This window comes from Manis pentadactyla, chromosome 2 (assembly GCF_030020395.1).
Source record: "Manis pentadactyla isolate mManPen7 chromosome 2, mManPen7.hap1, whole genome shotgun sequence".
Classification (NCBI taxonomy): domain Eukaryota; kingdom Metazoa; phylum Chordata; class Mammalia; order Pholidota; family Manidae; genus Manis; species Manis pentadactyla.
The window spans coordinates 85,518,055-85,541,849 of record NC_080020.1 but is presented as its reverse complement, the minus strand read 5'-3'; the positions used below and the strand labels follow the sequence as shown (position 1 = coordinate 85,541,849).

The 23,795-nt window shown below is 39.5% G+C and overlaps 1 protein-coding gene across 2 annotated transcripts in view; it reads left to right on the top strand.

Moving 5' to 3' along the window:
- The window catches only part of ARHGEF28 (Rho guanine nucleotide exchange factor 28), a 309,233-nt gene that overhangs the window by 31,075 nt on the left and 254,363 nt on the right, over nucleotides 1-23,795 (top strand). For both annotated transcript variants that reach the window (XM_036886062.2, XM_036886063.2), the window contains exon 2: nucleotides 21,700-21,743. In XM_036886062.2, coding sequence (XP_036741957.2) covers nucleotides 21,711-21,743 — 33 coding nt within the window. In that variant the 5' untranslated portion in view covers nucleotides 21,700-21,710. The remainder of the gene's footprint in view (nucleotides 1-21,699; nucleotides 21,744-23,795) is intronic.

Here is a 23,795-nt window from a genome sequence, read left to right as displayed (position 1 = left end):
TGACCCTTGGACAAATTGCAGCTATTTCTATGTCCTGCATTCCTCAGGAATGTGATGGGGTGATTTTTCAGGTGATATATACACAAAATGTAATTACCTTGGAATGAGTTTAAAGTTTTCTTGGCTTAGTATTATGTTGGATTTTATGGAGGTGAGTGTGTATTAAGAGTAAATATTAGGAATTTCAAAAAGCTAATTAGGAAAGATGTAGAACTTTGATCTCTCTCAGGCTGTATGCTCGCTCTTCTAAGCCACCCCTTATCTTTCTGGATGGAGACTGAAATTGTCGGCACAGTGCACGTGGTGCCAAGTGAGCGGAACTCGCCTGGTGCCTCCAGCGCCTACCCCCCAGCCCCCGACCTTGTCCCCCTGTAGCTTGTGCACAGCTCTACAGAATGAATGTCAAATGCTATACATGGTTTGCCCTGTTCTGTCCTCCATGCATATCCTGGAGTGCGCCTCTTTTTCCCAGCCCTCTATCTGGTTAACTTGTATTTATCCTTCAAGACTTAGCATACCTGGCTCCTGGACCACATTTGGTGATCCTGTCCTGTGCTCACCCCTGTCAGGGCACTTCTGCCCTCTGTTGTCCAGGAGGATGGCACAGAGGTGGAAGGATATATGTGGTGTTTGGGTTGGGGGTAGTCTGCATAGGCCATCCTGGGTAGAATGGCTGGTTTATGAAGGGAGATTGTGTGAAAAAAGCTGGAAGTGCTTCAGCTATAGATTTTAGGTGCCAATAACAGAAACAGTCTTCAGTGCCTAAAAAGGACCCTGACTGCCCCATGTCATTACTTACTTGAGAGAGGACCCCTGCTGAAGCACCCTGCCTGTGTACCCTCCTCTAGCTGCCTAGGCAGGGAGAAGGATGATGAATTCCCACTGGCTTCTGTAAGGACAATGGGGTCCTATTTCCTATCAGAGTTGTATATAATGGAGGGTTTCCAGAGAGGAGATCCAGAGAGGCTGCCAGGAGACCAGAACCCTGCAAACGTCTGCTCTAAAGGAAGGAAGCTTTGTATGAAGCCCTGGGAGGGGCTTTTGCACCTAGCAGCCTTGAACGGCAGGCACAGAAGCCTGGTCTTTCTTTTCTAGGCAGTGGGGAACCCCGAGGGGCTAAGGGTAGGTGAAGGAGGCTAAATACCCAGAGAAGTACTCTGAGAAGTTGAATCTTTTGGTCATGTGGACTGCAGAGAGTTAGAGCTATATTTAGGGAGACCAGTTGGGAGATTAGCATCAGTGTGCAGTAAACACAGAACTGGAAATCTGGAATTTACCATGAGTCATTAGTGGATCAGGGATTAGAACTCACTGACCTTGGGCAAGTCGTCAGACTTTCCTTGCCTTAGGTATCCACTGTGGGGTGACTATATGGCAGCCCATTTGGGAAACGCTGTCGGAATGAACTTATCAAACTCTTTGGTCTAGATTCATGTTAATCATGGTGTCATTTTTAGCTTGTAGTTTATTTCCACCCTTTGTCTGATATTTCTCAAGCCATCACTTGAGAAAAGTTGAGGTGTGTGAAAACCTGACATTCATGGTAATCTGAGCACATCCTTGCACTGTTGGGGAAAGATTTTGCCTCCAGATTGTATGTTCTTCTGGTCTTTGGTGTGTTCTGAGCCAGGAATGAGAAAGCGGATGATTGTCTGTATACTGATGTGAAATCACAGTGGGCAGAGAAAACCATCTATTTGGACCATGAACAGAATCTGTACAGTGGCCTATTCACTTCAATGTTAATTGTGCCCATTTGAGTAGAGTTGGACAGCATTTAGAGAATAAGGGAAAATGCCTTTGTCAAAGCCCTTTTCATGGATGGCTCTTATGATGCACTTGATTCTATGGCTCGAAGACAAAAGTCCAGGGATCTTGTCACATTTCTAGCTTGTATGACAGGAGTTTGACCTCACTGTGGTTCACAGGTCAACACACTTAACCTCTGTGTGGAGCCTAAGTAGAGCTACAGCTTTCTGTTGGTTTGTTTTCATGATTTTTTTAACCTGCATTTTTTATCTTGAGAGATGGTTTCTAGAAACCCTTATGTCAGAATTGTACTTCACAAAGAGCTCTCACACATTATCTTTGTCTCTTTACTCCCACACAGGGTAACTCTGAATTTAATCTAATTCTGAGTGGAAAAGAGTTAAGCTTACTCTGTCCAGACCTCAAAAACTTACAAATAGTTTCATTGTCCCTTTATTTGAGTAGCTCTTAGTGTTTTATATACTAATTCACTAATCCTCGTGAAAGCCCTGTGTGTAGGCAGTGGAAAATATTTTTTTCCCTGCTGCAGTATTTACCCATTGAGAGACCAAGTCATGAGGCAAAGGCAGGGCGGGGCCTGTGGAAGGGAGCCGGGGGTAACATGGGCTGCCCTGGTCTTCTTTCTCGACCATTAGAAAACCTGAACTCATTTTACTTTGGGAAATAATGATTTCCAAGGGAAACAGCTCTGCAGACCACTTTCTACCTGGACAACAGCACTGTAAGAGGGAAGATTTTAGGGGTGGTCTTATCGCTAAATGCTTGATGTGGTTTCATTTTCTTGTGTTGTTGCCATGCATTTTGATCATAGCTGGAACCCAGATGGCCAGCATGGTGGCATGTGTCTACAGCTGCTCTGTGCCTGTCTCATTTCTCTGCTGATACCTTTGCACTGTTGGAAGTGGAAGATGGCATCTGTTGTTCCAGCCTAGGCTGTGCCACAAAAAGCAGAGAAGACTTTGTTTTCCCTTCTGAGATTTCAATATCCTCAAAGGCAAGGAATGGTCTCTACTCTCTTTTAACCTCTTTCATCTTCCCACTAGTCCTTTGATTAGAAAGTAAATCGGTAAAAGGACTTAGGCAGAATAAACTGCAGACTTCTGTATCTCAGTCTCCGTGACAACTTTCCATGTGTAGGTATCTCAAACCTGTGCCCAAAACTGAATTCTTGGCTTCCTTTCAGGTATACCACTCCCCATCTGTCAGTGGCTATTCCAGCCTTAGCTCAGGCTTCAAACTTAGGAGACATTTTCTTTCTCTGATGTCACACTTCCAATTTGCCAGGAAATCCTATTGGCTCTACTTTCAGAATATGTTGAGAATCCAGTTACTCCTCACTGCCCGCCTTGCTACCACCCTGGTACCACCATCCTCACTTGCCTGGATCATTGCCGTGGCCTGCAGACGAGCCCCCTTCTCTGACCTCGGCCCCTCTTAGTTGGCCTGCAGCCTGTCAGCTGGAAAGATGCCGTGTAGCATGATGTCAGGTCATGCCGTTCCTCAGGCAGGAACCCTCAAATGGATCTTCTTACTCAGAAGAGAAACCAAGGTCTCCACGGTCTGCAGGGCCTTCCGTGATCGGGCCCCTTGTTTTTCTCTGTCCTCACGTTCTGTCGCTCTCCTCTTCACTCTGCCTCCTTGCTTCCCTGCGGTCACCCTCACTCAGGACACATTCTCACCTTGCTTCAGAACTTCCCACACTCTGCTGCCTCTCAGACTTTCAGCTCCACAGCCACCTGACTCTCTTTATCTCATAAGTCATTGCTCAGATATTACCTTCTCAGCAAGGTCTTCCTGGACTACCATATTTAGAATTGTACCCCCCTGCTGCCACTCTTTCCTTCATTTTAAAAACAGCATATTACTTTCAAATGTACTAGAAAATCTACTGTTCTGTTATTTGTCTATAAAATACTGTAAGCTTCAGAAGGGCTGGAACTCTTTTTCTCTAGTTAAATTACACATCTCCATACATAATATCCTGGTGCCCCAGTGATGCTCAAATATTGTTGAATATGCAATGCTTTCAAAACAGTCACTTTTGCCCTCCAAAACATCATAATGACTGGACTTTGTCTCCTAAGTAGGCTTTGGTACATATGGAGCACAGCAAAGAATATGAGACAAAGTTTAGGTAGGGAGAAAGACCCATGGAGCTGAGATAAGTGACAGCTTTTAGAATAAGTAAAACACATAGGGGATGTCACTGGGAGTATGACAGGAAGGAGGGCCCTGAAGTTTATTGACACTGTCACTACTACTCTAGCTGTCTGGCCTGCCAGACTCTGTGTGGTCCTCACAACAGGTAGCCCACGGCCACAGAGCTAGTAGATGTTCAAGCAGGACTCAAGCCCTGGTGTCCCATGCCACCGTGTTACACTCTTGGGGGAGGATCCACAGAGGTATGAGGTTTGGGTGGGGTAAGGCTTGTCGAGGCTGGATGTGGAAATCACTGGCAACTAGTCTGGGCCACGTGAGGTCTTGTGGTGAAGTGGTGACTGAAGGGTGGTGTGTGGGATGAGCGATATGGTGGCTGACCCTGGATGCCTGATGGGAACTTGTCCTTGATCTGCTGGATATTAGAGGCTAGGGTTTGTTCTCAACCAGGGGAGTAAAATGATGGAAACAGTGATTTTGAGTGTTAAGTATTTAACCTGGCATCAATATGCAGGATGGATTCGAAACAGGAGGAACACTGCTGGCGAGCACTCAGCAGACCCTTGGAATATGCTGCCAGCGGAGGCCCTGGGCGTGGAGAGCCGGGTTTGTCATGAGAATGAGGAAGGGATTTACTCCTACCTTGCGAACGAGTGTGGGGCGGGAGGGAAGAAGGGAAATCAGAAGCAGTCGTCTGGGATTATAAACCTGAGGGGCTGTTAGTAGCTTTAACTCACGTGGCAACATTAGTCGAGGTGGGCCAGTTTGGACCTGATACATTGAGTTCTTGAGGCAATGATGCAAGAGAAATAATTGAAGGAAGAGTTATGCTAGAGAAGACATGAGGGATGGAGAACGATTGAGGAGATGAGCAGTCTCAAAGGTTGTCAGGGAAAGGGGTTTTCCCTAGTTCTTTGCCATTTCAGAGAACAGTTTAGGACAAATGGGGGAAAATTAGGGGTAGGCTGGCTTTGCCTTAAAATAAGGAGCTATGAGTACCTTCATTGGGAGGTTTGCCTACAGTAGCGATTGGTTTTCCATCTAGCTCTGCAAAGCAAGTACGAAGCACATCATCCCGTTTTCATACATAGGAAAACTGAGGTCTTGGAGCAAACAACTTTAAAAATGTAGAGCTGAGCAGTGTTATTTATTTTCCTTTTGTAGTTGAATTTATTTTTGAGAACTATAAGACAGTTTTTCATTTTAAATTTTAAAATTTTATGTTAAATATAAACTTAGTTTAGGTGCTTAAATATTTTTAAAAATAAGAAACATTGAAATTCACAAATTATGTACATGTTCATCACAAGTCAAATCATAAAGGATATTTTAAAAAAGTTGAAGACCTTTCCCTCCTTGCAATTCCACATTGCAAGAGAACCAATATAAATAGTTCACATTTCTATACTTTTCTATGATCATACAAAATATACACCATTCTCTTGATTGTTTAAATAAAATTACACAATGGACATTCTGCAAAGTGCCTTTTTAAGATCTCTTTGTCCTGTACTTCGACCAAGATGTATCTAGATATGGACTTGTTGGACCTCAGTATGTTTTCAGAATCTGAGGATCTTAACTCATGGTAATTCTCATATTCTCTCTTCAGACATTGTCTATCTCCTCTTGGTCTAGAACTCCTATGAAAAAGTATGTAGGACCTTTTCATTCTATATTTTATGTTTATCATCTTTCATATTTCTCACCTTCTCTAGCTTGTGCTACATTCTGGTTAATTTTCTTAAGCTCCAAATTCCAGTTCACTGTCTATCTCCACTTTTCTTTGCTATTTAACCTGTCCAATGAAGTATCAAACACTTCACCTTTTATATTCAGAAATTCTATTTAGTTCTTTGTCAAATTGGCATGGTCATTTAAAATAGCATTCTGTTTGCATTTTCAGTTACTTAAAAAAATATCTTTAAGTATACTTATATTACAGAATATTTGGTTAGTTTATTTGCAGTTCTGAGGGTTCTAATTTTTTGTTTGTATTGTCTTTCTTGTGATTCCTAGTTTTGTTGAGTATTCTTAAATTCCGAATTGTGAGACTATGACCAATGAGACTTTAACTGTGGAAGTCTTGTAATTCTTGTGAATTAATCCTAAATGCATCATTACCAGCCTGGGACTATTCTGTATGTTCACTTTTCAACTGGAGATTTCTAAGGAACATTCTTTCTCCCTCATGCAAGGCTTGGGCTGAGACAGAAAAGGTTCCTTGTCTTTTCCTTTTGCTAGTGGTCCTATTTATCCGTTTGCCTTAAGCACCCTCTGGAGTACTGCAGGAGTTTCATTTCTAACTCCCAGCCATACACGGATTTGTGAATTTGTCTCTTACCCTCAATGGCCATTAAAACTCAGTTTTCCGGGCTGAGACCAGTAGGACTCTTCAGGGCAGAGATTCTCAGTAGGTCATCAGTATGTTTTTTGGTGAGTCTTAATTTTATTACTTTGGGAAAGCTCCCTTTATTTTCTTGGGAGAGTTCAACTACACATTTAAAGTAATTATTAAATAATCTAGCTAATACTTTGAACAAATAGGATCCTCAGCTTACTTGATCCATTACAGGCATAAAGAAAGTCCATTTAAAAAGCAGTGAGCTCATTCCAGAAGTGCACAATGAATGTAGTCTTGAATTGATGCTACAGACTATCAATCAATCAATAATTTGCTTGTTATGACTGGGGTTATGAGGCACATGCCACACCTGGGGTATATTGTATAGTATTTGTGTTCTACTAAATGCTCTCTAAGCTCTCATCTAAAATGAGGCTTTTCCTACAAACCTGTAATTAGATTTGTAGGCGACACTCTTAGACAAGTCTGTGATGCATATAGGTGTGCACACACTCACAGGCAGGGAATTGCACATTTTCTGTAATTTGGCTGGTAGACCTACTTGCCCCAAACTGTTTCCCAAACCATGTAACCTGCTTTCCAGTTTTTCCCATCAGTGTTTTGAATCAAGGCATGGTCTGCTGTTAGGGAAGATTAAGACGTTACACACATGACTGCCCCATGTCACATTAACCCGGATTATATCCCTTATTAGAGAATAGGAACATACAGAACTAAGATGAGAGGTGGAAGTGTGCTTTGCATGTTGTGCATGTATGTTAGGAGTGGGGCTGAGATGACCTAAATTTAGTCCTGTTAATGAGAAGTCCTGTGTGATGAGGAGTACTGATTATGTGCTGGCCACTGGCTTAGTCTGTTTGGGCTGCTATAACAAAATACTACAGACTGGGTGGCTTAAACAGCAAATCTAGTTCTCATAGTTCTAGAGGCTGGAAGTCCAAGAGGAGGGTGCCAGCATAGTTGGGTGAGGGCCCTCTTCTGGGTCACAGATTTCTCATTGCATCCTTGCATGGCGGAAGGATGCTGGGGAGTTCTGTGCTTTCTTTTTTATAAGGTGCTAATGCCGTTCATGGGGGCTCCAGCATCATGGCCTCAGCCTAATGCCCTACCTCCTAATCACCTTAGGGGTTAGAATTTCAATATGGGGACTTTGGGGGGTGCAAACACTCAGACCATAACAGGTGTGTGCATACCTGCATATTCTGTTGCTGCTAATGTTGGTTTTTCAGATTGCATTTCTTTTACAGAACAGGTAGGGAGTAGTTCAGTTGATGGCATGTGACTATCTGCCATGATTGAGCATTTACTGCCTTAGGTTCCGCAAAGTATAACATTTAGTTCCTACTTCTTTTGTAATGGTGTATTTTTCTTATCACAATAGTGAGCCCAATGTTGCTTTAGGAAACATACTGTTATGTGAGAGCCATAGATAACATGATCTGAGAAGGGGACTTTTAGTTTTGCTGAAGACTTGAATAAATACCGTGAAGACGGAAAAGGCCCAAGTTCTACCTGCCTCATAAAGGCATTGCATGTTTTGGAGCACATCCAATCTTAAGAGTCATCCACTTGTCCAAGTTCAGATTGCCTGGAAAGACAGAGCCTTATTCTTTGGTCTCTGGGTGAGGACTATCAACAAGGAACTTAAATGCCATAAAAAAAAATTCACTGCAATGAAATCTATGCAGATTTAGGTTCTAAAATTTTCACAATATTTTTGAAATGTTGATAATTTCATTTTTTAATTGGAAATGAATATAATGAAGTATGAGTTGGATAATTAAATTCTAATTTAAACTAAAATGTTTAGGAATTTAAAGTATTTTAAAAATAATTACATGCAAGTTTCCCTTGGGAATTACACTAAGGATAGTATTATGATGTTAATTGCGATGACTTTCTAGAATGTAGGAACTATCCCGGGAGGAATCTCCTTCCTGGAGGAGACTTTTTGAGGCTGGTTAGCCTTTTCTTTGAGGAAAATGCTCGCATAAGCCTGTCCATAAAACTAAAATCTGTCCAAATTTCAGAAGGACACGGGACAGCTCTTCAGTGTGCAAGACTCATTGCAGTGTTTTATAGGACACTGAACATCCCTGGCTTCTAGGCACCAAATGCCAGGATCTGTTCCTCAGTACATTTGACACACTCATTTCATGCCCCCATCTTTGTGAATATGTGCAGGTCCCCACTGACATAAAAACAGACCTTGAAAAAAAGGCACCCTTTATTTTTCTCTCTGTTGCACTCAAAGTGCCAACCAGTAACTTCCTAATGCCCAAAGACGATGGCTCCTTCTGAGTCCTCACTCTCCTTGACTTCCCGACAGCCCTTTGTAAGTTCTAAGCATGGTGTGTTATTGTACTCTTACTTAAGCTCTTAAATTGTTGCTGAGCTGTTCATGTATAGGACTTGTCTCTGTAAATTTCTAGAGGTCAGGACCTTATAATTCTCTATACCCTTTTTAATAGACAATATTTTTAAAAATATTCAATTTGAAGATTTTTTTTTGATAACTCATTGCAGTGTTTTAATATTTACCCTACTGGAAAATTCTTTTTGGTTTAACCCTGAATCTCAAATGCTGAGTTTCACAAGTCTTTGTTTTATAGGTAATAGAAATTTGTGGTTGTTATTCTTAGGTGGGTCACATTTCTTCAGATCACAAGAGCCGAGGAGTGTGGCTGGATTTCAGTTACAATAACAAAACGCTTTTTGACTCCTCTTTGCCAGGGAAAGCATTTGAACACCAGTTCTCACTTTGTTGCCGCTTCCTTAAGACGCGGCTCGTGATTCCTTTTGCCAGTGGAGTCTTCTTTTGAGGACTTCAACCACAAAGCTCTCTTCTAAACTCTTAGAGCCTTTACTGTCTCACATGTAAACGTGTTATTTTCACGTCTTCAAGGAGTTATTTTATACTAATGTTTATAGCCATATATTAATCTTATAATTAATACTAAATATATTTTTAAAAGAAGTTTTTTTAAGTTTTTATATTTAATATTAATAGTAAAGCAATATATTAGTATCTTTTTTATCAATATAATAGTGTATTATAATAAGTTATTTTCAGTCCTCCCGGTTACTGCTCCTTCCTCTGACATGGCTGCGGCTGATGGGACCAGCAGCCTCTCAAGTCATGGATCAGTGGGGCCTTTTCAACCCCTATTTTGCTTTGCGTCTCTTACCCATATTTTGCCTTTAAGCATTTGTTGCCTTGTCCATCTCTCTTGGACTTGGTCAAATTATTCCCCTTTAAAATTTCCAGCATAGTCATAGTCAAGGTGATTGGACATGTGGGATCTAGAACCAGATTGGCTGGGTTTGAGTCCTGGTTCTGTTATTTACTTGACATGTGCCCTTGGGCAAGGTGCTCAACCTGTCTGTGCTCACTTTTCTCATCTATAAAAAGGGGATAATAGGCACTCTTTATGGCTGTGAGAACCAGATGAATTAAAATGCACTCAAAGCAGTGTCTAGCATAGGAGTGCTCAGTAAATATCAGCCTTGATTATTAAACTGATCTCAACCTTAAGCCCATGAGTCCTTCCCTCCCTCCCTTCCTCACCCCACCTCTTTCTCAACCCCCCAAAAAACTAGTCACATGATTCAGCAGTTACTTTGTTTTTTGCCCATAAAGTTTATTTCCTATCTTGTTTACTTTTATTTCTTTCCTAAGGTGGTTCTGAATTTATTTTGATATTTTAAAACCTAAGACAAAATCTTGCTGTCACATTGAATAATCAAAACATATCACAAGCCTGGAAAGAAATGAAAATATTTTAAGTAATGGCAATATCATTGGAAAACACAGAGGGGGGGAAGGGAAGAGAAACCACCTATGGTAGCCACCACAAAAGGAAAATTTAGTAGGACACAAATTCTGGCAGAAATTTTTTTTAACTGGCAATTTTGAGATGACTGTAGATTCACATTCAGTTATAAAACAATACAGAGATACTTTGCATTCTTTGCCCAGTTTCCCGCAATGGTAGTATTGGCATTGATACCGTGCACCCATATTATTTGGGTTTCCCAGTTTTACTTATATTTCGTATGTCCCCTGTGTGTAGGTTCATGTCTCCACCACCACAGCCCAGATACAGAACAGTTCCAGCACAGTAAGGATCTCTTGTGCTGCCCTTTTTATAACCATAACCAACTTTCTCTTTTTCCTTTCCCACTTCCAATGCTGTTTCTAACCCCTCGCAACCACCAATCTGTTCTCCATTTCTATAGTTTTTTATCATTTGAAAGATATAAATGGAACTATGTAGTTTTTTTGGATTGACTTTTATTACTCAGCATAATTTCCTGAAGATTGGTCCGTGTAGTGTGGATGAGGCTTGCTCCTTATTGCTGAGGTGGTGCAGGTACACATGTGTATGTATGTACACATGCACACGCCCACCGGAGTTTGACAGTTCACCTGTTGAAGGACATCTCAGCTGATACTGGTCTTTGGCTATTACAAATAAGGCTGCTATGAACAATCATATGCAGGTTTTTGTGTGAACATAAATTTATTTCTCTCAGGGGCAGATACCCAGTAGTGGAATTGCTGGTGACAGTTGCATGTTTATTTTTTAAGAAGCTGCCAAATTGTCCAGACTGGCTGTATAATTTTGCATTACCACCAGCAGTGTATGAGTTGAGTGACTTTCTCCACATTCTCTCCAGCATTTGTTTATATCACTATTTTTTGTTTTAGTCATCTGATTGGTGTGGTTTTAATTTGCATTTCCTTCATGGCTAATGATGTTGAACATCTTCCCATGTGCCTTTTTGCCATCCATATATCCTCTTCAGTGAAATGTCTGTTCATGTCTGTTTACTAACTGCAATGCTTCAGAGTCCTTTATGTTCTAGATAGCAGTCCTATGTTGGGTCTCTTCTCCCATTCTATAGCGTATCTTTTCATTCCCTTCCTGTGGGCTTTCACAGAGCAAAAGTTCTTAACTTTAGCTAGAATGATTAAAAAAGTTCTTAGCCTTTTCTGTGTTCAGCGGTCCCTTGAGAATCTGATGAAAGCTATAAACTATTGTCAGAAAAATGCACATGTATGCAAAATTTAGCATCAAATTTTGTGGAGTTTGTGGACTCTCAAAAGTCCATCAGTGGACCATATGTTATGAACCCATGGCTTAATTTCTGTTACATTAATTTACAGCAATTCCACATAAGCCTCCAGGAAGAATTGCTCTTCTCTTATCAAAGTAAAAAGTGGGATGCCCCATAGTTCACAAGGTAAGAGCAAGCTACTTAGCCAGGCTTTCCCGTCTCAAGAGCCTAGCTCAGATGCCCCTTTCTCAGTATTATTTCTTGACTGCTCTGGGAGACATTGCTAGATTGCTACTTCGACTTTGTATTTTTGTGCTGTAGCTGTTTCACCTGCAAATCTTATGTTGAATTCAGACTTTTACATGTCAGCAAATGAATGAACTTGCTGGCTTTCAATTTGCCAGTTTAGTTTTAGCAGCATGACTCTTGTCTTTACGTGTGATTTATTTATCTGCTCTACTTCCTTGCTTTATAAAAATGAGTGGTAAATAAGAAGATAGAAATGGGATGTTGGTGAACAGTGGTCTGATGCATTTGATATGATCATTATCTGTCCAGGTAGAGAATTCAGTACGAGGCTCTCTCTAAACTTGATCACGCATTCCATTATGAGGGAAAAGCAAAAGTAAAGCACATTATAGGAAAAGCTGGAGTATATTTTGTTAAGTTTTGATTAAAAGGGAACATGTAATTGGAATTGGAAGTGTTGTTAGGTCTCCAGCACAGGACCCCCAGCCCCGTACTAGTCTGTGGTTCAGTTTGTCACAGATTAGTGTGTGTGTTAGGGATAAACAAAGGAGGCCTTTACTCCCTGTGGTGTCCAAATTTGTTATTCCAACCTATCAAACTCATCAGTGTTTCCTAAAAATAGCATGCATCCATGGTTTTTTTCACACTGACACCCCAGCCCCCACCCCCAAATCCACTGTACAGAGTGACAATGAATTGACTTTCGGATATGACAGTAACTTCAGAGATCTATTGCTAATGAGGGAATTGACACCTTGGCAGGTTGTATCTTGACTAAGATGCTTGACGGACTGAGTTTTGCACTATGAAGGATACACTAAACAGGTTAAGCATACGTGAGATAATAAAGGGGTTTTCAATGGATTAAAGAGCTTTTTGAGGGCTTAATCATTTTGTGTGGAAATACATCCTGTAAAATATTAGTGAGTGTGACTGCTTTGGTGGAACATTTTGTTAGCAGCTAGCTCACTCTCCTCTTTGTACTTGATAAACATTCTCTAATTTAGGCTGTACCACTTCGGAATGGCTGGCTCCCCTTCCTCCTTCCCACCCCCACCACTCCTATTAGTGTGAATTAATGAGGTCCTATTGGAGAGTTACTGTGCTTTTGCCTTTCTAATCTTTAGACATCTCGCCTCACTGAGTTTAGCAAATAATTCTCTTTTATTCAGAGCTGCTTAGACCTGAGTGACTCAGGTAGATAACTCTAGTCTAAAGTGGGTCTACAGACACTGTTGTGCACTTAACTGTAGGTTTATTTCTAAAATGCTCTCCTTACCCATTTCCATTATTCTTGAGTTGCAGCTTTTACTTAAGGCTTGGCCTTACCTCCCAGTTTAACCATTTTTTTCTTCCTCCAGTTAGTGTAACAGTTTGAAATACAATTGTAATTCTATACTCCTAGATTCATATAAGGAGCTGTGAATCAACAATTTACCTCCAATTTTGTGAGGTTTCAAACTGAGGTGGCAGTAGAATTGCTCCAATAGTAATTGCTCTGCCCTTTGAATTTCCAAACTATAGTAGGAATATTCAGCTCTATAAAACCAAAATTCTATGGCACTTTATAGTATTTGGTTTAATGCTCTTCAGAATTCCTGGTGTCTGGAGAGTCCTCTGGGCTGTCAGGTGAGGCTGAGCTGGGCAGGTCCATTTGCTTATGATAGGAACTAAGTATTTTGTCCTGTTACTCTAGCAAATCTCTCAGTCTTCCCAACAATCACATGAGGTATGTCCTGGAGGGTGGCAGAGCTGGTGTGCACATGCAGTCCATCCCCAAGGCTTATGTTTCAAGACGACCCTGTGGGTGCCAGAAAGAGCCTGGGCTCTGGGATCAGACAGGCTGGGTTCACATGCCAGCTTGGTTCTGTGTCACTGCTCAGTCCATTAGTGCAACATGGATGAGCTTTTCTTTCTTTTACCTGCAGAGCAAGGACAAGGGCACTTATCTGAGGAGAGCAGGTATCAGGTAGGAGCCCTGAAGTGACTTCCTTAAACTGGGGTACAAAATTTCATAGGAAACAGTGGTAGAAAAAAGATTTGCTTGGGGTTCTGTTGAAAATGAAACTAAAATTATAAAAATAAGTATCATATTTATAAAATGTGTCTTTTATTTCCTTGGCTGAGGGGCCGCAGGACATCATGGTTTGGAGTACAGGCTCTGAGGCAGGCATGTTCCGTTTGACCTGATGCAAGTTTAGTTTTCAGCTCTGTGCTAATTCTTAGAACATAAAGTGAAGAGCATGTGAGTGAGACGGGGGTGGTGGTGGGTGGTCTGGGGAATGACATTTTCTGACAAAATCAATGAATTGCATAGTAGGACATCCATGCTGTTAAATTTGATTTTCAAAGCACTATTATTAAGGTCCTTTCTATTAGAAATACTGAAGTTCTGTTTTTCTCATTGGGTAGGGGGGTGAAGGTGCTCTTACTCCTTTACTACTAAAATCAACTTTAAGTCTTTATCTCATTATTTTTCTTTTTCACTTGTTAGTGGATCTCTGCCACATTCTCATCAATAGTTTCCTGATCTCCCATACTCAAACACTTTCCTCAGCTTTATTTAACCTTATTTCATCTCTTTTGAAATTTTATTTTAAATTGATTTGTATTTTCTCTTCACAAAATTCAGAAACCTCACCAAGATCAAAACAAACAACTACAAAAAGTTTGTACAAGATGGAATGGCTGGAGAAGAGCTGCCAGTATTTGGTGGGGCTGGCGTGGGGTAGAGAATGAATGGTGGGGATTGGGGTAGCTGTTTGTATATAAGTGGTCAGTTCATGTAAAACATTTATGTTGAGATAACTGTTGCTTCAGTGTAACCTTGTTACTGTAGGGACTTGTAAATGAAGATTCAGGTAACTAGGACCTTCTAGACAGTCTTCTGGGGGCTGCTGTGAGGATTCAGAGATGTTTGTAAAATACTCAGCACAGTGCCTGATGCTCCATTAGCCTCCCAAATGTAGTTGCTAATACTATCCATATATATTTGAGCATTATCTATTAATAGGTTTTATAAGAGGCATAATGATTTTTAGCATGTTCAAATATAAAGTTAAAAGTCATGGGTTTTATATTGAATCAGTCTTAGGATGTACCTCATTCAATGCAAAATCATGAGAAACCCAGAATTTCATGAAGCCAAGAACTGATTTTTTTTCCTGTTGAAGTTAGATGCTTTCTTTAATTAAAATACTATTTTTACCTGTTAAATGGTTTAATTTTTTAAAATTAACTAGCAATCAGAGATATTAGAATATTAAATTTTTTGAATATGTCTAAAATATTGAATCTTTTGTATCTTGATATTCTTTCATAAGATTTTTTCCCCTTTTTGGGAGCAAACTTAAAAATTGTAGCTGTGTACTAAAACCCCAAATCATTCTTGTGTCTGTCAGCAAGACTGGAAATATTTTGGCTTTTACTTTTCTAAGAAACATTTTTGAAAAATACAGTACCTTAAGAAAAAAAAGCTTTGAGTATGAGTTTTTGAAATTGCAGGTGGAGAACTCAAACACTGGGAAATTAGTGTAGAGCATGACATTTGTACAGTGAAAAGCTACAACATCTGAACTCAGGCAGTTGAACTTGCCTAGCAAATACAAACTTGTTTTACTGAAGCGTGGCCTGGTTTAGCTGTGCTATTCTGCAAGTGAGCACAGAACCTATAGCTTTTTTTTTTTTTAACTATAAAAAAATAAATTTAGGGAAAATCCAAATGAGAGTACAGTATCTATTTCAGCTTGAAGTTTGATTTATTTTATTGAGTATATAATCTATTTGCCCCTAGTTCTTCTATATCCCAAATAGGAGATTCAGATATAGGTTTTAGAAAGCCCTTGGACTCAGGCTGAGAACTGTGAGGGTTAGGAGTGAAATGTAGATACTCTGAAAAACGAATGGCTGTTCAAAATGGTTTTTATGTTTTTGTATTAAAAATGGCATGAAGCCGAGTAGGCAGGAATAATGGAATGAGCTTTAAATATAAGGTGAAATATGAATGACATGCTTTCTAGCCCTTGATGTTTCTCCCTTTTGGCTGAGTTCATATAATCCAAGTTTGAGGTCGTCATTTGATGCAGTTGGCCTCATACTGATGAAGTGTGGAGAACCTGGATCCTTTAGAAAGTGGTGTGACACTGGATTCTGCACTACAGTCCAGCTCACATGCACCTTCTCCCGTATAAACCCAGGACCGCATGGGCTCTGGCCAGCTCACCATACTCCACAGGCAGTGCCCTGGGCTACTGAGCCTGGCAGAGAAGTTTTGGGAAAAGCATGTAGGGTCCAACAAGTAGGGTACAAGAGTTGCTTTGTAGGAGCAGACCTTCAAAATACTGTCCTCTATCTTCCTTAAGTGAAGAGCATGTGTTCTTATTTTATGTAATTATTTATAAATCATACTACTATAACAATATATGTTTTAAAACATACCCCCAAATTTAAAATGCTATAAAGATTAAACATTATTGTACGATATGAAAGAGAACTTCCAACATCAGCACTCTCTGGAAGACTCATGCCAGAAGATGATCATCAAAAAAACCCCAACAAAGATCCACGCACTGCTACAGCTGTAGATGCACTCATCCCACCAGCTCCTGGACTTGCCATGGGAATGAAGGAAATATCTAAGCTGGCCTGTGCATACAGTAAAACAACAAGTTTGACTGGATCTATACTGTTGGAACTCAACCAAGAATTAGGAGAAGTGCAAATTGTAGCGCTCCAAAATCTTACAACTACAGACTATTTACTGTTAAAAGAACATAAGGGATGTGGACATTCCCCAGGAATGGGTTGTTTTAATTTGTCTGATTTCTCTCAGACTGTTCAAGTTCAGTTGGACAATACCCACCATATCATAGATAAGTTTTCACAAATGCCTAAGGTGCCTAACTGGTTTTCTTGGTTTCACTGGAGATGGCTGGTAATTACAGATATGCTTTGGTTATGTAACTATACTCCTATTATGCTAATGTGTGTGCGCAATTTAAGTAGTACCTTAAAACCTATACATGCTGAAGTTACTCTACAAGAAGATATGTCAAAGAAATAATCAATCTTCCCATGTTTTCTGCCGCCTGCTACTTCTATAGCTTTTCTTCTTCCTTCCTAATTACAACCCTTAAATAGAATTCGTGCCTCATATCAAATTTACCGAGTATCATAATTCTTCCAAGTGGTAAAGATACCTCAAGACAAATGCTGGGCATAGAAGCTACAGGGCATAAATATGCAAAGAAATAAAAAGCTAACCATTTCAAACAATAAGGCTTCCCTCTCACTTACCAACTTTACATTTCCCTGTATGGCCCCGGAAGATGACTGGTTAGCCATAGACGGGTAAGATTCCTCAAGGGAGGAACAACCTAAGACAGGCACAGTCGCAGGGGGGCCATCAGGTGAGAAATTGGGGATCAACAGAGGTGAGGCTTAGAACCTCACCCCCCCGTTCTGAGAGAAATCTTCTGCATACGTGGATGTTTTATTGCCCTTGTCTAGCTTGGATTAACACATAGTCTACAGGCACACACCTGATCATCTACATTTGGTCTCTTACAACACTAAACTATGTTTTCTACCTTTATCTTGTATCTACCTACCACTTCAGTATTTTATTAAAAATAATAATAATAAAGAGAGAAATGTGGTATCCACATATAAATCAAGTATAAAAACCAAATGAGTATTCATATTTGAACTGACTGTTTATAGTTCATAATGCATGAGCAAAACCAAAAGTTGCTGTGATGACTGCCCTTGTACTGTTCACTATGTAACTTATTCATTATGTAAGAATTTGTTCTTCATGTAAGAACTTGTTTGTTATGCCTCAGAAGATTGGAGACTGATGAAAATCAGGCTTGGGGTGGATTAATGATTGTGCATTGAGCATTGACTCCCCTATACAGAATTTTATTGTCGTTAACAACCATTTGATCAATAAATATGAGAGATGCCCTCACAAAAAAAAAAAAAAAAAAAAGGACAGACTTCCAATGGTAAAATAAATAAGTAACCGGGATGTAATGTATAGCATAAGGAATATAGTCAAGATATTGTAACAGCTTGGTAGGGTGATAGCTGGAACCTAGAATTATGTATATAAATGTTTTATCACTGTGTTGTACACTTGAAACTAATGTAATGTAATACTGTGCATCAACTACCCTTCAATAAAAAATAATTATCTAAAAAAAAAAAAAATTAAAAAAAAAAAAAGGTTAAACATTGTAAAATGTTTAAATTAATAACCTTTTTTGTTCTCATTAAAAACATTGATATATAGTACAGGTAAGTGAGTAATATGATGAATATGTGTCATTTTGAAAACCTCGGTTTAATAATTTTTAATGCCTGGTAATGCTTCAGTTTGAAGGTCTGGTTTAAAGCCCTGTTTACTGTGAAACTAGTTTTAAAGCATGTCATAGCTGAAAAAGATACCTCACTATTATACATAGATTCTAATGGGAGTCCAGTGCAGGCTATGCTTACAAATGAGGGGATTTATGTTTCAGTCCCACCCACTAATTACCCAAAAGTTTCTTGTTTGCATGTGACCTGGTAAACTCCTATCTCCCCTGATGTCAGTCTTCCTGCAAATTAATCAGAAGTTGTTGCATTTTAAAAACACAAAACCCATAAAACATTCATTTTGAAAGATTCAAAAATCTGATTAAAAAGCTTTCTCAAAAATAAAAAGCTTGCAGGTATGAGAACTTTTTGTAGGTGGCAAACTTCAAATTTCTGTAAGGCCCACAAAACAAAAAGAATGGAAATGTGCAACTACTTTTTGAAAATATTCTTATGATGGCAGAGACTGAGCTTCCTTTGAGAGATATTTTCTTTTTCACTTATTAAAATATCACCCGTTTGTTGAAGGACCAGGCTATTTGGAAAAATGTTATTTAGAAAAACACCTGTTATAAATAGCCACTTTTCATCTCAGAAAAACCAGCAAGTTTGTTTTTGGAACACTTCTGTTTTTGGAAGAGGAAATTAAATGGTATTTTGTGACAACTTTTTTATTTTTATTTTTAAAATTTTGGCATCATTAATCTACAATTACATGAGTGACGTTATGGTTACTAGACTCCCCCCTTCACCAAGTTCCCCCACCCACACCATTACAGTCAGTGTCCATCAGCGTAGTAAGATGCTGTAGAATCACTACTTGTCTTCTCTGTGTTGTACAGTCCTCCCTGTGCCCCCCTCCCCCCACATTATTGTGATAACTTTTTAAAGTACTTTGCTACATACAATATAACCAACACACCTCAATAAGGTAAAGATTTTTATGGCCACTTCCCATCTCTTTACAGAAATTGTAAAAATATGACCATGTTTGAAATTTGTATTTCTAAAAAGTCAACCACATTGATGTACTGTGAGACTCTGTACTGTCAGTGTCACGTTCTTCCTTAGAGTTGCTCATGAATGACACAGTGAATGAATTTCACTAACGATGCTTCTGAGGGCAGCTGCTTGGGTAAGATGCTTATCAGTGGTTTTACTCCAACAGTTTTCCTACAGGACATTTTTTAAAAATTGAATTCATTCTCCAAAATATATCTTTATATTCTCATCAAAAGTAGTTTCTTTTTTATATATTTTATCAGATAAAAATTTAACAAATAGCACAAGTTGAGTAGTGATAAACATCTGTACTTTCATAAGTGTATGCATACCTCCCACACAGCTTAATTTGTTCTAAGATACTTCTTAAAATACTCAAGTCTTCAAAATTTTGCTCATAAAGGAATGCATTTTAGTTTGTTGCTTTATAATCTGTATTTTTCAGCTTTTGTTTTAAACCAATGCATTTATTTTGCTATTAAGTAGAATTGAAAGGATCTTCTAATTTTAGCAAGGATTAGTGAAATTTTATAAAGGATTGGAATTATGTGTGATGTGACTGTAAACGTGAAAAATTGCTTATTTTGAGGTATAGTGTACATTTAGGGTGAGGGGTTATGGTGTATGCTGGCAGATACATATTTATATTTTAAATGCCGTCTTGAACTTTGAATGGGGGAGATCTACATGTCAGTGCTCTTGATCACTTAAAAAATTAATTTTTATTGAAGTATAGTTGATATACAATCTTATATTGGTTTTAGTATATAACACAGTGGTTCATCAATTACCCACATTATTAAATCCTCACCCTCATTAGTGCAGTTACTATCTGTCAGCATAGGAAGATGTTACAGAATCATTGTCTACCTTCTCCATGCTGTACCAACTTATATTATGATTGAGAAATTTTGTGCCTCTTTGCCCCCTCGTCCTCCCAACTGCCCACCCCAATCTCTCCCCTGTAATAACCACCAGTCACTTCTCAGTGTCTGAGTCTACTGCTATTTTGTTCATTTTATTTTGTTTTTAGATTCCACAAATAAATGAAATCATATGGTATTTGCTTTACTCCTCCTGGCTTATTTCACTGAGCATAATACCCTCTAGATCCATCCTTGTTATCGCAAATGGCAGGATTTCTTTTCTTATGGCTGCTTAATATTCCATTGTGTATATGTACCACATCTTTATCCATTCATCTGTTGATGGACATTTTTGGTGCTTCCATATCTTGGTTATTGCAAATAATGCTGCAATGACCATAGGGGTGAATATATCTTTTCAAATCAGGGATTTTGTTTTCTTTGAGTAAATTCCTAGAAGTGGAATTACTGGGTCATATGGTATTTCTATTTTTAGTTTTTTGAGGAACCTCCATACTGCTTTCCACAGTGGCTGCCCCAATTTACATTCCCACCAACAGTGTAGGAAGGCTCCCATTTCTCCACATCCTTTGATTGATCACTGTTTCATAGTGTGGCTGATGAACAAATCATTTTAGGAAGAGGAGTCTCAGTTTTGTCATATTGTTAGTATTTAATTTGAACTTTCATATACACCTTAAACCATTCATCCAGTATGTGAGGTTAGTTTCATTAAAAACTGATTATAATCCATAGCCCATTCAAGATGGTTCACACAAATTGCCACAGGGCACAATGTGTTGAAAATGAGGACCTGTCAGACCCTCGCTCTTCTCTTAGGATGACTCAGGGAGTATAACTGTGACCTGGGCAGGTGCCAGTGCCAGCATGTGTATGAAGTATTAGTAAGACTTAAATTTATTACAAGTAGAACTTTTTATGTGTCTTCCTCCCTTCAAGTGTATCCTCTGGGGATAATTGTACTAAATGTTGCAGTTCAGGCTGCCACGTGCTGGCCTCCTCTGGAGATGTCCCCAGAGTACTGCAACTGGAATGCGGCCTGGGAACCAGAGCCAGGCTTGGCCTGGTGAGCAGAACCCTGTTCCAGAGGATGCGGGGTGGCCTTGGGGAAGTGCAGGAGTGGTCAGTGTCCCCCTCTGCCCCATTCAGAATTCTGGTGCAGCCCACTTTGTACTTTCTGCCACTCTTTAGGTCTTTTTCAGCTGAGCTCCTTGAGGGCTGGACTGCTTCTCGTCATCTCTATGTAATGCCTGTTGGTGTTCAGTGAACCCTTTTTAAAGGAATGATGCTGGCTCCTTAGAATAGGTGGAAACAGCCTTCTGGGTGTGGGTGTTAGAGGAGGAGGTGTACAGTTGGTTGGTTGGAGAGGTTGGTAACGGCGGGCTTCCTTTTCCCAGTGTGATACGCAACTGAGATCTTTGGCCCCCTCTGTAAGAGAGGCAACAGAACTATCTTATCACTGAGGACTCCTGTCTCATTGGGCCCAAAGTGTATTCTGACCTCAGAGTAGCCCAAGATCCAAGGGATTAAAGCAAAACTTTCAGTCAGCTGTGTTGCTGTTTCTTGGTTTTCTGAAATATAACTTGTATTCTGGGAGCATCCATGGGATGATGGGTTTTCCTTATGTGTGGAAATTAACATGGGAGAAGAAAGGGGGAGCTGTCTCTCATACAGCTATATTTTATACGGAGAGCTTCTCTTTTCTGTATTTTGCAGTTCTCTCTGCAACCTCCTTATCTAATAAGTTACTTATCCCTTGACCTGATAACTGAAAGGGCAGGATGCAGCTCTGCTGGTGGGGTATGTGGGGCCTCCTGTAATAACTGCTCTTATTTATTTTCATTGCAGATGCGGAAGCCATGGAGTTGAGCTGCAGCAAAGTACCTCTTTATGTAAGTTCCTAAGCACTGGCCTTCAGGTCTGAGTGGCCTGTGCTAAGATTCAACCCAGGGCGGCTGAAGTGGGGAGAAGGGTTTTGTGCACCCTTGGGCTGAGGCTTTTTAAAAGCAACACACAGAGTTACCATTCTAGTTCAAGATGTGCACGGAGCCTTTTAACACTGGTTGTCTCTTGATTCCAAACCTTGGGTTTTAATTATATTTACTTGAGTAACTTTTTTAACTGTATAACTTCTATACTCAGAAATAGTTCATTCCTGTGGATGATTTTCGATCATTTTTTATATTCTGATAATAGCAAAGAATGTTTTCTGTGGGTGTCTTTTTGGGGGAAGGTTCAATGACAACTTTGTCAGCTGCAATTGTGACATAAGAATTCAAAGAGAAAAGTGCGGGGACATGTATGGAATAGGTGGGGGATTGCGTGACAGATGCCCAGTGAGTCCTAGTTAGATGTGCCTTCTGGGCTGAGGGAAATTTAGTTCTTCAGAACAGTGACTGGGTGTTACAGGGAAGCAAATGATTGTCTCCTTGCATATATCAAATGATGGCTTCAATTCCTTCAGGCAGAACCACTTTCCTTGAAACCTGGCTGTGTGAGGATGGGGTGGGCTGGACTTGGATGTATGTGTGGGAACTGTGGTTTCAGGTGACCTTTGACTTGTCAGTCATCTCATGGAAGCTCAGCAAGAGTACTGCATAGTACTGCATTTTGAATAAGGATATGAACTTAATGCAGATTTATCCTTAATGGGATGAAATATCAAGGAAATAGAACAAATTTAATAAAAATCCTCAATCAATTAAAATATGTGCATCCATTTCCCCATACCATGCCTCACTATTAGGAAGCCCTCCCTCCCTCCTTCCCTCTCCTTCTCCACCTTACTCATACCTCACTATTCTCTGGAGAAAGACAAAATAATAAAATTAATGTATTTCAGAATAAGATCTGCTTCCTGCATTACCCACTTGTCTGTAGTACTCTAGGTTCTGTTTGCAGGTCATAAAATGTATCTGTTGACAGTAGGACTTGGCCTAGCCATAATTAAAGATAAAAGTCTGGTCCAAGGCTAAATTGTCAAGTACTCCCAAGTCTGTCTTTTATTTTTATTTTTTGGTACCTTCCTCTTCCTTCGCTCCATTCTGCCCAGCTCCTGTGCTTAAAACCAATAAATCTATAAACCTAATTATGATATAAAACCTTGTAATTGATCAAGGTCCTGGTGTAACTATTTTGAACTCATACCTTCAAGATTATGACCAGGCTAGGGAAGAGTCAATGCATCTTGCCAAAGGAAAGAAGAGACTTAAACAGACCAAAGAAGCAAAAAAAACTTGTTTCTTCTAATTATCAAATACATACCAGTTAGAATAAGATGAAAAATACAGAAAAGTGTTGAGAAAATGTTGCTCACAATCTCATCTCCTATAGATGTTATATTAAAGTATTAATATATTTTATCAATTCTAAGGTACAGTTTTCTCTTCCCCACTTTAACATCTCTGAAACTGAGATGCTTTTCCATTCACTGCATTCTGGCAGATGTGCTGGTATTACCTAAGTGTGTGACTGGGGTCACAGTGCTTCATACTGTTGTCATTTCAGGTTACGCACCTTGCTGGTGCCACATGAATTGCTTTCAATGCGATCTCTCCAGTATTTGTCATTGAAAGACAAAGTTACTATGTATAGGGAAAGACACAGAAACAGTAGCATGATATATGATAAAAGCTGTAAAATTCCAACATTTTATGATTGGCAGTTTTTTCTTTAAGTGGAACATAAGAGGCATATTATAACAGCTGTCTTGGGTTAGATGAAATACATTAGATATATTTAACACAATTGACTCTTACTATATATACACACACACATATATATATATGTGTGTGTGTGTGTGTGTATATATGGATACATATGTGTGTGTGTGTGTGTATATATATATATATGTATACATATATATATGGGTTGTAACCTGCCTTTTTTCATGTAACATTTTGTCAGTATTATTGTGAACTGACCTAAGCCAATTTAACCACCAG